At 38.6% G+C, this 15,084-nt stretch overlaps 1 protein-coding gene across 2 annotated transcripts in view; it reads left to right on the top strand.

Annotated features, from left to right (window-relative positions):
- The window catches only part of LOC137295548 (SLIT-ROBO Rho GTPase-activating protein 1-like), a 139,633-nt gene that overhangs the window by 37,251 nt on the left and 87,298 nt on the right, over positions 1 to 15,084 (top strand). The window contains exon 1 of one of the 2 annotated variants that reach the window (XM_067826934.1): positions 11,397 to 11,697. The exons of the other annotated variant lie outside the window; for it this stretch is intronic. Within the exon in view, the coding sequence (XP_067683035.1) occupies positions 11,598 to 11,697 (100 nt within the window). The 5' untranslated portion in view covers positions 11,397 to 11,597. Of the gene's footprint in view, positions 1 to 11,396; positions 11,698 to 15,084 lie in introns of those variants that run through there. 2 annotated transcript variants of the gene reach the window in all.

Below are 15,084 nucleotides of genomic sequence, written 5' to 3' on the forward strand. Positions count from 1 at the left end.
TTGATCTCCTGAGTTGCTATAAATATTCAGTTGAAGCTACAGATGTGAGCTGATCAATAAGTGAATACAAGAACAAAGTGTTTCCTCATCCAGTGGGAGTTCGTTAGTCATGATCATCTGAACACTTTTATTTCCCAGCTCCCATAATGTCTCCTCCTCATTTATCCTAGATGCTAAATAACATTCACAAAGTAGACACCTCCACAACAAGGTTGGACTGAGGGAGAGTGTCAAAACAAGCTGCCTTATTTCTCAAGTACATTGCATTCAGTAATTTTCAAATGGCTTGGTAAAACGATCAGCATGTGAGATTCTGTAAATTTACATATTTTGGCACACACTATTCAGGAACAACATCTCACCTGGAAATACTGTAGTGGTGATTGATACAACCCCCGCGGAATCTGTAAATATTTACCAGCTGAATGACTGTTTGTATAGAGATGTATCAAAACACCTTGCTTCATGATCTGGGTAAGTGGCCATTGTGAAACGAAACCATCTGTATATAGACATGGCTTTATTCTGTAAAGGAAATGGTTCACACTCAGACACAATTTGCAAGTCAGTAGATTTGTACACAATGCAAGGGAGCTAACTCTTTTATGTTTGTTTCAGTGAAAGGGGAGTAACCCTAAACCTGTATGTGAAATAGAGGTTACACAACACCAAATGTTTTTCCATAGACTTCTAAAGTTCTGTACTAACCTTATATTTTTAAAAAAAATATCCAGGCTATCAACAGCCAAACCATGTACATAGGGTTACAGTCTGACTTTTATACTACATTAAAACACAAATTCTGTCCAACTTGTCCTTGTTTTTCCCATCACAGGAAGCGGAACACATGAACCCTTCATTCCGCACCAAATGTCACCTACTTGAAAATATTGGTGCACACATAAGCATAAGTCATGGTGACAAAAAATGACAGCACTGAATACTTAAAATTGTGGTCAGTTTTAATTACTGGATGGATGTGCTTTTAAAACACATAAACATCTTACGCTATTTCTTCCAATCACAGCTGTCACAGGCCTCTGTCTGTTTGAGTTGTTTCCATATGGTCCTCTTTTGGGGAGCATGTGATATTGATATAGTGTAGTGGAACCTAGACAGTTTGTTGTTATTTTACTTCCTGTTTCACACTAACCATGAGAATATTATATAATGAACGTAAAGAAATTTGTGGATTTCATCTTTGTTTATTCTCTGACATTTCTGGGCCTGTTCCAGCTCTATCATCAGAGAACTTTATTAGTTTTACCTGATGATGGGGTCAGAACAGACCAGAAAACACCATCAAGGATCAGTATTATGTATGTTAAGATGTATATTATATGTTTAGCATCTTTCGCTTGAAAAAAATATTATTGTGATTTTTTTTTCTTTATAGTTCCAGTATAGAAAGTGTTTTGTCAAAAAATGAGCTTGGTTGCTTTTGTTTGATCTAATCTATTGACAAACATTGGACAGTGGTGGCAGGGTCTGTCTGGCTGTGTTGGGGAGGGTATTTAATAATAATCATTGTTTGATGTAATTGTGGTAATGATATTGTGAAATCAGTCTCTTGCACTTTCTTTCAACAGAGACTTGACTGAGTTGCATTACCTCTGATTTTGCCTCTAATTTGTTGTTGAACACTACACAAATCTATATCAGCTGGAATCTACTAAGGGGTAAAGAATGTTAGTTGGGAATACAGTTTACCCAACTTTTGGATAATTGTTCATAAGTATGATCTCCATGTATCATTGTACAGTCTCCTTGTTGAGCTGTACCATCTCCCTATCTAGTTGTATCATCCCCATATTTGGTAGTACACTTGCCTTGTTTAGTGGTAAAGATACCCACTGATAGTTGTTCAGTGGATGTTTTTAGCTACAGTGATGTGTTTGCTTAACGTGCTACCTGTTTCATCACATTAGCCCCACTCGGTATGAAACAGTGTTATGCACTTTGAGTCTGCTGTATGCTCCACAGATGATACTGTTTACCTATCTACTTACCTCATCAGAACTGTACTCAGCATACTTCAGGTAGAGGTATATCAAGTGCTGGTGAATACTGATAAGAAATCCAGGGTAAAGTAGGTGATATTTACAAGATCACAACCAGGCTTCATTTTCATCATATCAGTAGAGAAATAATTGAATTTAACTTAATATCATCAAATTATCATCATTTGGTTGATAACCCCAAGAGTAACTGACATTACTGCAGTTTAGCTGTTCTTGGTGTACATTGCTTGCACGGTTCTCCAGTACAGTGTAGTACTCTGTCGGAGCAATTTTTTAGACATATCTTTCTTCATCAAAGTATTGAAACAATTTAGACTGCAAGATTTTCAGTAACAAAAACTGACATTAACGTCCAAGTCCTCAGCAAAAGTCAATAAAAAGTCGTTAATTTGATTGTCAGCATTTCCCAGTTCAGTGTGTGACAGTGTGACAGTGATGACTTGTATTTACCTAATGACAATACCAGTAGGTGAAGAGTCTTTAATGCTAAGTCTGATTGTGTCTGTTGATAGGAGATGAGATTGTGATTGTGAATGGAGATTGTGTCTGTTGATAGGGGATGAGATTGTGATTGTGAGTGGGAGATTGTGTCTGTTGATAGGAGATGAGATTGTGATTGTGAATGGGAGATTGTGTCTGTTGATAGATGAAAGTGTGGTTATAAATGGGAGATTGTGTCTGTTGGTGTAGGATGAGAAGGTGGTCATGTCTGGGAGATTGTGTCTATGGATAAGGGATAAGAGCGTGGTGTATAGGAGATTGTGTCTGTTGGTAGGGGATGTGACTGATTGTGAATGGGAGATTGTGTCTGTTGATAGGAGATGGAAGTGTGATTGTGAATGGGAGATTGTGTCTGTTGATGAGGGATGAGAGCGTGGTGTATGGGAGATTGTGTCTGTTGATGAGGGATGAGAGCATGGTGTATGGGAGATTGTGTCTGTTGATGAGGGATGAGAGCGTGGTGTATAGGAGATTGTGTCTGTTGATGAGGGATGAGAGCATGGTGTATGGCAGATTGTGTCTGTTGGTAGGAGATGAGAGTAAGGTTGTGCATGATGTGAAAATGGATTGTTAAGTTGATAGAATGGCCAGAGAAGTTCTGGAAGCCATTCAAGAATGATTCAAGTGTTTGTTTCAGAGTTCTTTTTATACCCAGAAGTAGGAATTGCTGTCATAGCAACTCTTTGAGGGCACCCATTCAATCTTTACTTGGCTGAATCTGTTCCCCAGGCTTGTGGCAGGAGGAGGATTGTGTTTTATGTTTGATTACAACATTTCGGGGTTCATATTTTTCATAGGATGGCCTTGGGCAAAATATTCCTTTATGAGGAAGTGCTCCATGTCAAGCCTCAATTTGGAAAGGAAGTACTACTTTGTTCATGAAATTTTACCATGCTGTCATTCATAGATTGGCATTTCAGAACTATCATCACAGTCAAGATTCGCATGAAATATTATTATTTATTTTCAAAAGTTGTTCAGTTGAGTGTATTTTTCAAATAAAGACATAAATCAATTTAAACTCATAAAAGTTTTTACTTTTAAAGGTCACATGCAATGTAAAACACAACTTTGCAGATTCTGATACCTTTCGGTATGCACTTACTGAAACAAATCATCAAAAATGCCAATTCAGCCTGTAAAGTTGAAAAAAAATGTGATGAAAAAAGCCCGCGTAATGATTCACTAAATTTCTCCAGCACTAGTTTGATCTTGGTTGTGTACACAAGCAAGTAAATAATCTACTCGTTACATTAGAAAAAACCACGTTTATTGGGATAAGCAGACTCTGTCACACAGAAAACTCAATGTCTGGTTTTTTGTCTGCCTGCCTGTTTGCTGTGGCAATATGTAATGCACAACTTCAACCACTGACCACATGCAATGAACACCTATCGGGCTTATAAGTCATAAACAAAGAACCGTCTATTAGCGTATCAGCAAATGAAACAGTGACCAATGAAAAAGGTTCACTACACTTGAGTGCTCACGCAGCTCTGACTGGGTTCGGTATCGCATCGGCTTCGTTTTGAAGGAGGTAAACCCGAGTACTAAATATTGCACTTACAAATTTGTTTATTTGTTTTTTCTAAATCAGCAGTGCATTTTATATATCATGAATAAGTGGTAACTGTGTTTAATTTTTTGGTTGTATGTGACCTTTAAACAAACAATACAGCTACCTGAATCAAAGTCAATGATCTTATCAAGATTGATGGCAGATATTTGGTAGAGGAGAAAGTGTTATCCAACCGCTTGGGACATTTCATTTGTACAGTGTTCGAACCCAACCACAGTGTGAAACAAATTCCAAGACACCGCCTGCATGTCCTCCCTGAGACTGTCACTCATTCACCAGGAACAATTTGACCAACCACAATCTATAATAGTGGAGATACTGGAGGAGGATTCTTTTAGGAGATGTAAAACAGGAGACCAGTGGAAGTGATCGTGACAGGTTTGTTGTGGTTGACAGCCTTTTGGGCTAATCAGGAAAACTGAAATACAGCCAAAATTAATCCAGATACGATGTCAGTATTTTGATATCTTTCATGGAACACAAACTTGGCGACTCCAGAGAAGTTTACAATATCTCTCCAGTGGAGTTTAACAATATCCTTTGCAAATTTTTCATTGGGGTCAGGAAGCCAAATGGAATGAACGTGAGCCAATTTCTTTGAGGGGGATGCTTTCGAGTATTTACAGGTTTTTGAGGAGATCAAATTTTCTTGTATCGCTTTTGAGCAATATAAATTTTCAAAATCATGTGAGGTCCAAAAATCAAACCAAAAATTTCTAAAAGGAGGGAAAAGATTGCGTACCCATGGAGCTGAAGCCATCAATGATGACAAAGTTGACCAACTGTGGAAATACAGTCAAATGATGGATTCAGATCCCCAGTCCATCATCAACACTTCATGGTGGGTAAGCAGTGCATTTCGATATAGGGTCTGGCCAGTCACACAGGAACATGTAATGGGGGGGACATTACGTGAAACAGGAAAGAAGTAACTGAAGTAACCTCGAGTAAAATGAGTCTCACTTGCACAGGTGAAAATACTTGTCATGTTTGATCTGTTCAATCTCGAGTATGGGCAAATGTGGACAATCCTTCATGCTGCCCTGCCAGAATCTCCAAGCGTTATCATTCACTCTGACCAGCTTTTTACAGTTCTCATGATTCTCCTTTCTATCTTGCCACTTGTTGTAAAACCACTCCAAGAAGGGGTCAGCTATGGTTTAAAAGAATGGCAATCGGCAAATGCATTCTATGGCCTGTGATGAGACAAATGGTTAAACATGCCAATATTGCTGGATGCAAACGACTCACAAATGACAAGGCCTATCAAAAAGGCCTATCAAAATCCATGGCCTTACACTTAACAGTCCGTGACAACTGTCAGTGCCTCATCAACTTCAGAAATTGTTCATTCCTGGCTTTTCTGTGCCTATTCATGGTGGTGTATTCACCATTAACTTCAACTGTGTTTGGCCAAACAACTAGTCTGTAAACACATGTGATATGAACCAGGCCACATCGTCAGTTGAAAGCTGCATCAGTTCCAACCTCTCAGTAATGTATACACACTTTGACAATCATTGGTACATTGAAGTCACTGAGAATGCTCTATGTTGTACACATAGTTTGACATGGACACTCATATTATATCCTCCAAGTATGAGGTGATCCAGCCAGGCAGGACTGCTAGAGGAGGATGATGATGATGATGATGATGATGATGATGATGATGATGATGATCCTGATGATGATCCTTGCTTGATTCATGAGATGGACAGGTTGTGTGGGCTGGGTGTCCAGGGTTTATGATAGAATCTGCTGTGACTTACACAGCAGACAGCTGGAGTGGTGGGCGGAATGTCACTGGTAGTCTGAGGATGTGTTGAACATCACCTTGCACATGACGATGGTCTAGTCTGTCTCACAGTCCCTGAACCACATTATTTTCCCTACTTCCAAGTCTTCTCTGCAGTACTAAAGCCATATATTAAGCAAGTCTAGATTTCCTCAGATTTAGAACCTGAATCTCTGGGCTCCCTGGGGCTCGTTTTCAAATTATGTGTGTTAGTTTGTTACTATCAAAATTATATTTATTCAGATACTAAGCTTGAGTCTAGCAGCACGCAGTAGTAGGTCGTGGAGGACAGCATCTGTTAGTGCCTTTCACAGATTCTATGTATATCACAATGAGTGGGCGTCCTCACTAGGATATGTATAGTTTCATACAGGGAGCAAGGTGCAGCTTCATCAGCTATGAGTTCATAACTGATAATGATATTAGTTGTTTAAGGACTTGAACAATATGCACTATTCGAGCTTCATGAAGGTGGCATAAACATCACATCGTGCTGAGACAAACCAGTGTTTGATACAGTGAGCAATGCCCTAAGCCCCCATGTACTTATATGTCTCTGTCTGTTTACCCAACTTGTACTTGGGGTCCTATCAACTTGGATCTTCCACCAAGGGACCTTTTATGGTAAACATACACACAATCAACTGGATCCAACTTAAGTCCGCTTGCTAAATTTGTATGTCTGTATATCAAATGTCATTAAGGGTAGCTTTCAGGGCAACATGTGAATGTTGCAATTAAATGTTCAAATGGGCAAATTTGATAATGTAATGTAAGACATGGAGTGATAAACCTTAGACAGCAGCTTCTGAGAAATAAGAATGCTTGACAGTTCAATGAAGATTGGGCAGCCCTCAAATGAGTTTACTGTGTTCAGGGTTTTAGCCCTGTAGATGTGTTAAAGATGGCCATGTGCAGGAAACACTAATCCGTCTCGGAAGTATTCTCACAGCCTTCTAACTTACAACATGTCAAAGTTCTAATTGCTTTATATATTGTGTAGTTGAAGGTTTGTTTGTGTTGTGTTTGTCTCAATCAATCAACTTGACCAAAACAAAGAACCACCTCCTCTGACTGCTGTGTGTTAAAGGCCTCAACATTCCCAGAATTCCCGGCAACAATGACCAAGTCTGTTTCTCTGACCATGACCTCTATTGACCCTCAGGTAGAGCATGTGTCCAAATCTTTGTATCCCTCAAACACTGGCAATGAGACCCAATGAACATTCCTGATAATAAAGTACCTACAGGTTTGCCCATGCATATTTCTCCTGCAGGTGGAAGTCTCCTATGTAGTTTCACTTGCATTCGGTCATGCTCATGTAGTGATCTGACTTGCAATGAACTTTCATGATATGCAAAAATCAATACACCATGTCTTGTTCAAAGCAAATAAATGTCAGTGTAAGTTAACTTAGTCTCAGTGTTATTTGATACTCTCCACCACTGTGTCTAACAAACCCTAGTAGAAGGTCGCATCAGGTAACCTTTGAGAAACCTATGACCGTCCAATCAAACGCGAGACGGTTAAATAGATTTATCCAATCAGACAGCGGGTACTATTTAGGGATCAGAGGGACTTACAAAATATTCAGGTCACTGGCACAGATCTCTCCACAAACAAAAATCTGCATATAACACAGTTGTTTAACCTGCAGTATATACGCTTTGGGGTTTCTGTTGACATGCTTACCATTAGCTAATATTTCCGCAAGATGACATCCTTGAATATTGTCAAAAGCACAATTTTCAGCTACTGTTTACTCATCGTTGTCATGGTTTTACGTATGCCATGTGCATCACCCAGATGCAAGCGTACACTAAATAGCATTTGGACTTTGTTCAGATACGAACCTTTTCGAGATAAAAAGTTCAGAAGGTATGTGTGAATGTCCACTTTCGCGATTTGGTAAGCTGTGTTCTGATTGGTCAATTTCAAAGGTTATCTGATGCGACATCCCATAAGGTTTTGTTAAACTCAGTAGTGGAGTGTAATGAAAAGTACTGAGGATAAGTTTACTTTCACTAAAATAAATGTATGCTTTTTATATAACACATGGCTTGATCAGTGAGATCAGCTTGTGATCATCTGAACTAGGGTTCCAGCAGAAATTAAATTAGAGAGAGAGTTGCAAGTGCAGAGATAGCTGTCTTGTTGCAGATAGCTTTATGGAAGCATGCATACCGGCAGATTCTAATGAACAACATATCTGTTATCAAAAAAACCCCTGAAAACAGCTGAGTGACATGACATCAAAGAAGTTGTCTCTTTCTGAACATTATGATACACAATTAAGTAACTTGTGAATATTGGGCTACATTAGGGTCTGAGCATATCCTTAGTGTAAGCATGCCTTCATGGCTTTTAGCATGGGTTTCAACAAGCATTAGGTGAGTCTGAACAGGCCCTCGGTGGATCTTGGCATGGTTGTGGAGAATCTTGGAATGCCAATCAACATTCTACAGATTATACTGTTATTAATGTTTTCTTCTGAGAAAAACACCATGTTAATGGCTCTGGTGTATTTGATAATGAGTTATCTTATATTTTCTTTTAAAAGATAACTTTCAGAAGTCAATTTGAAAATTGACTTGCTCAGAGAGTCAAGGTAAAGCAGTAGAAAAACACGTGCTATATAACTATGTAGTGTAAAACTGTACAGTCATCCTGTCTTGTTGCACATGGTTCATTTTACTGATTACCTGTCACATTGTATAAAACCCAATACCTTTTGGAGTTCAGACATTATAACTTCATATCAGTATTTGGAACATTTCACCCTGTGCATCAATTTATGGTGACCTCAGTATGCTTTCATCAGTAACTATTTCCTTATGTACTTGTTCCGGATTTCAATACTACACAAGTTCAGGAACTTTCACATCCCACTGTTCATCTGACCTGTGTATCTCACCGTGAGATCATCTGACCTGTGTATCTCACTGTGAGATCATCTGGCCTGTGTATCTCACCGTAAGATCATCTGACCTGTGTATATCACTGCGAGTTCATCAGACCCGTGTATCTTACTGCGAGACCATCTGACCTGTGTATCTCACTGTGAGACCATCTGACCTGTGTATCATGCTGTCTGTATTTGGTTGATTACATGTACAAGATCACCTCAATTACTCCGACACAGCAGTGTAATAATGTTGATTGAAGCTACATATCACACATGAAACAGTAAAGGCTGACCCAAGGAAGAAACAGGATTTTATTGTATTCTGCTTTAATATTTATAATGACAAGTCTTTTGTGAAATGTGTTACAGTATGTAGTATTTGGATTTAACACACTGTGACATTTGTGCTCCTGCCATTCAAGTTTTGAATTATGCCTCCAGAGAAATGTATCAAAAGACAGTTTTGTTCTTAATTTGGTCTGTTTTATGTCATGAATGTCATCACAGCCAGCCATGTAAGGTGAAATTTGTTTTTAGGAGCTTTCAGCAAATAGACGTTATTTGTTTCCATGACAACAAGCAATTGTGCCATACCCACTCATTGATGTATGTAACGCCTATGCACAGAGAAAATCATTGCTTTTACAGCTGACAGTCATGAGCAAAATGTGAAAATGTGATAAATGTCCTGGGTGCATCATAGAGTGTAAGGGAGTGGCTGAATGCACTGGTGTCTGTAGGCAAGTCCCTGTTACAGCCAGCTGTTCTCATGTCACCAGAGGGCCCTGTATTTTAAATATTGTAGAGTGTCAGTTAAGGGAATAACAAGGGACAGGGAACTGTTAAACTATAGTATCATAATGAATTGGTGCACTGCCTCGATAGGGATAGCCATTAAACTGTCCATATGGTTTGTATAACAAATTTATACAAATTTATTTGCACTATAACAAATTTATTTTTTGCTTAAGGTGTCATAATTCAACCGGTGTATGTATGTATTTACACTGAAATAATTAGGAGATATACATCATGTGTTAGCCAATTTCCAGGTGTTACTGAGTATTTGAAGCAGGGGATTCATTTGGAACCAATGGCATATTCTAGAGGTTTCAAATGAAATATTCCCGTTCTTCAAATACTCAATAACACCTGGAAATTGGCCAACACAATTGGCTAGACAATGTTTATGGACATTGTAGACAAAAAAGTAAACCAAAGGGTTTTACTATTTGCACTTGTTTACATCGAGTACGGGTACAGCAGTGAAGTGTCATCATCTGGCCGTTTCAGCTGGATAACATGGTAGCATCTGGAGCTGCTTATTTGTGACGTCATTCTGACTTTACATCACAATATGATTTGAATGACATCACCACTGCTGATGACACAACACAACAATTGTGTGCAATTATTCTATGTGTCAACTATGCAGCAAACAGCCTTGCAGTTTCTGGGAATCAAATAATATTTGATCATCTTTTTCAGATTACAGTGCACACTGACATTTCGTTTACAATTATCGTATCCAGTTTCAATGAGTAATATTCATATTCATCTTTGCAACTACAAGGGCAAGCTTACTTAAATGTCAATCACGGAATGTAGTAATGTATTGCATGCAGAGGTCTGAAATAACCAGGAACCTTAATTAATAAATACTGGTTGGAATGAGCATGTCCTCTTGTCTTAGGAATATTTGCATATTTTGAGGAAGGCGGCCGGTGTATGTTTCTTATTCTGCTCACTGCAATGTTATAAGATGAATTGGGGTGGTGGGATTGCTTTGTGGGTAAGGCATTCGCTTATCACACCAAAAATCTGGGTTTCATTTTCCCCATGGGCACAATGTGTGAAGCCCATTTCTCGTGTCACCCTCCGCCACGATATTGCTGGAATATTGTTAAAAGTGGAGTGAAACTAAACTCACTCACTATAAAACAAATTACACATTAGAAATGAACTAGTGTTTTTGAGTGAGCCACGTCAATCCTACAAGATGAGGTCTTCTATGCTTTGTGTAAACAAGTAAGAACAGATGGATTAAGTCAATTTGTTACTGGTTTATCAGAACTCATTGGCAAATCATTAGCATCTCAATGTTTTTGTTGATCAAGTTACCTACAGGTGTACAGGATGGGACTTCTTGCATGGCAGGTAGATACAGTAAAGAGAGCACAACCTTACTGCAGGGTGTCCAATTTTGCATGTATAAATGGCCCAAGTTCATGAAGGCACACCAACAGGTAGTGCTGTGTGAGTGAAAGGTCTTACCCTGGGTCTACTACACTGTTTGGGGCCAGTTCTGTCAGTTTCTCTCCTCAGGGGAAACAGCACTGGACAGTAATCGGGCTAGTCCACTCTTCACTGGCTGTCACACAGGGGTGCAAGGCTGTTGTCTGGCTCATTGCCACATTGTGGAGGCCAGCAGTGATTTCACTTTCATGCCTTGTCACAAACTGTTGTGTTTGTAACAGTTATTGATTTGAAGGCGCTCAGTGAAGCAGTGCCACCCTTGTCACCTTGTGTGTTTGTGACACCACTCCTTGTCTCCCTGATAAGCGACACTCTTAAGGAATGGACTAAGCCAAGGGTTGACCTACATAACCCTTTTATTACTTTGTAGAGAGAGCTCATCACAGTAGGAACACAGAGCTAGAGACTGTCTCACTGTAACTGATTCTCACATTCGATGAACAGCTGTAGAAGTAAATATGTCACGGCATCTCATGGATAGATCTACCTGTGTTGTGTGTTGAGGGTTGGATAACTTGTCGTATCACATGCTCTGATATAATGGCTACTTCTCCTACTTCCGAGCTATCTGTTCCTCCATACTTCAGTCGAACATCATCCCTTCGCAGATCCTCAAAAAAGAAACAAGGATTCGCTGCACGTAAGTAGTAACGTAAAGATTTACATGAAATATCACCATGAATATGTAAGTAGGATTGTGGAATTTATTTTGGAGACAATGAGAAATGGTTTATGTTCAGCAGTGTAGGTATAATTCCTTTTAGCAGCTTGTGTGTGAATGGGTGCAACAGGTTGTTGTTCCATCATGCTGTGTCTTGAGTCTCTTATCCCAGCCAGACCCATGTTGGCCACTGTAACATCAGACACAGGAAGTAACAGTTTCACCACATGTGCAAGATGACCAGATAATTTCTGCTTCAGGACATATTTATCTTGCTGTGTTGACGCAGTCTGTTTAACTCATTTAGAGAGCAAATCCTGACAGATACTGCATCAGGCAGACCTGCCTTCCACATTATGTATGTTTTTGCTGGAATAGACTGTATTGGTGTTCCTGGCTGTTTGACCTGAGTGGAGGTATCAGCACATGGATGATAAACCTATCTTCCCTAACCTGTGTGCAATGTTTCCTGTTTGTGCCCTCTCAGGCTACAGTTAACTCATCCAGTTGAAATAAATTATGATTGATTATTTTCAAACATCAGGAAAGTGTGCACAACGTCTGTTTATCTTAGCCAGGCTTCAAGTTTCTAGATTGACATTGGTAGATTAACCTTTGGGCTTGATGTTTAGTCTTTATAGCACTAAACTTGGAGGGAATATTTCATAGTTTACTGGAGAATCAGATGCTTGTAAGGCATTATTCAGACCATATATATGTGAATTGAAAAAGTGGCAAAACTTAAAAGCTGACAAACCAAATATACTGTGTCCAAAAAACTTATGGCCATTTTGCTTTTTGTGTGAAATTACAGGAACTTGGATTTAAATGACCCACCAGTGGCCTGATACATGGTAGTTTTCAGGCATTGACATGATAGACTTAATGCATTTCACTCTGTACCAATACTAGATGGTACACTTGCTGAAATATTTACCTACCATTTGTACAGTGCATCTCCCAATCCCAAAACGCTGAGATATTTCAAAATAAATTGTAATGAATGATTCATCCATCATCCATTATCCTTTACAAACATGAATGTACACTAAGCTTTTCCTTTGGAACCTACTGTGAAATATATATGTTCAAGGTTTCTACAAGATTTAATGTAAATATGTAGATCGTGTTTTGTGATACATATTGTATCACTTTCTGTATCTTTTCACCCCTAGCATTCATCAGTGCTTGGTGGTGTAAGATATTTATGTGGCAAGAGCATCTCTGAAGAGTTCAACCTCCCAAACACAACATGGTACCTAGGAAAGAACATTGGATGGTATTCCCATTCATCTAACATTGTCACTCTGACCCATGTGAAAGCATTGTTATTGTTTTCTTAGAACACCTGAGAACAGTTACATAACAATTTAATCATGATAGAAGTAACAGTATTGATGATGTGGGGTTTCCAACAGGCTTAACTTCAAGTAGCCATGTTATGTTGCAGACTTGAGTAGGTCAGAATACTGTAGAACAAACACTGGACGTTTCTCAATCTGTCAACAGCAGATCGTCATCATGGGACTACAACAAACTTAAAACATTGATGATACCCGAACTCTTTGCACCAGAGTGCATGAACTCTAGCTCAGATTAAGGACTACTTTCAACAGGCAGCTGGTGTAGAGTGCATGCCATTTGTACAACGTTTCTGCAAAGATTTCATCTTTCAAGGTGATAATGTTTCATGCTCATCTTGTGAGGATTGTGACCCAGACTCTCCAACAGCAAAATCAGTGTCATGCAACAGCCTGTACATGGACCAGACTTTTTCAGCATTGAATTTTGTGTTGCCCTTATTGATGAGTAAATCAACACAAGTCAAAAAGTGTCTAGAATCTATTACATTTGATAGGCTACTCCACACATATATGATGATCATATCATTTTCTTTTGGCAGTTTCTTATGGATCAGAAGATATGTCTTGACAATTCCCACTGTCCTGTATTTTACTTTTAACCATGTGAGAGAGCCAATATGACACCAAAGTGGCCTTCACCTTATTGTCACAGTATATGAAGGATGATGTTCCTGTGCTTGACACAGATCACAGGTCGTGGCCTTGTAATGTAATCTTGAAGTGACTCATTTTCTCCTCATCTGGAAATTTATCTATTTTATGTGAAACAATAGTCAAACAGTTGTGATAACCATGCATTGTTCTTTTGAAGATGCAACATCCATATCTAGCAAGACCTGTAAACAGAATGCTGGACAAATGTAGCTAACCTTCTGAAATCACGTGAACCAGTTTGAACCTTACTCTCTGGTCCTTGCCCTGGCTCTGTAACACCTTGTACAAATCGTAATGATAAATGTTTATACCATCAAATATTCCAAAATGGAGGATAAATGTCCCTCAGAAGTATACTGTTTGAAGAATGTCCCTGGTAAATACACATTGTGTTTTGGTCTCCAGTCTCTAGGTTGATATTATTTTGTCTGTGATAAGTTGATGTTATATGGTTTGTAAGATGTTCAGTTTTTGTCAGATAGTTTTAAAACATGTTTAATGGGCATTCTAGAAGTTGGTGAGTCAAAAATGAAACATACAGCTTTATGGATTACAACTTCTTGTTTATTACGTTTAGCGATGTTTCGATGTAGATTCTTACATCCTTTTCAAGCTAAAAGAAAACAATGTAAGAATCTACATAGAAATGTCGCTCAATGTAATAAACAAGAAGTTGTAATCTTTAAAGGTATATGTTTCATTTTAAAGTTTTAACGCAACTGATGTCAGGGAGTCCTGTTTTAGTAGTGATGTGTCTCTTGGTTTATTGGTTCCCAGTGCTGTTCACTGGTTATAGTTAACTAAAACATCATACAGATCCAACGCTGGAATTAAAAATGTTGTGTAGCAATCCAGCAGACAGGATTTAGTTTTGCCACTGAATGTAACAAACTGTCCATGTGAGATATCATTTAACGGTGCTTTCTCATTATATTTCTCATATGTATATGGTCTCTTTGTGTTGAAAATGTAACCTTGAATTTCACTTTCAAAGAAAGTGTAAATCAAGTACAGTGAAGTCAAGATTGTGAATCCTTGTAATTTTACCTTGCCAATCGAAAGTTTAAATCATAGAATTTTATTCAACTAAGAAAATAAGGTGTTTAACAAACAATCATAGTTTCAAATCACTTATATTGCTTTGTATAACAAGGGGGTAAGCACAGTAGTTGGAACAGTGAAACAAATGCACGTGCAGTATGTGATGAGCGTTAACTTAGACTAACTGACCTTGTTCTCGGTGTTTCATATAATGTGCATACCCCCTTGTAAAACAAACCAGTAATACTGATTTCAAACTATGATTGTGTTAAACAGCTTTTATCCTAAGTTGAATAAAATTTTGAGA

The sequence above is a fragment of the Haliotis asinina genome, chromosome 9, assembly GCF_037392515.1.
Source record: "Haliotis asinina isolate JCU_RB_2024 chromosome 9, JCU_Hal_asi_v2, whole genome shotgun sequence".
In the NCBI taxonomy this organism is placed as follows: domain Eukaryota; kingdom Metazoa; phylum Mollusca; class Gastropoda; order Lepetellida; family Haliotidae; genus Haliotis; species Haliotis asinina.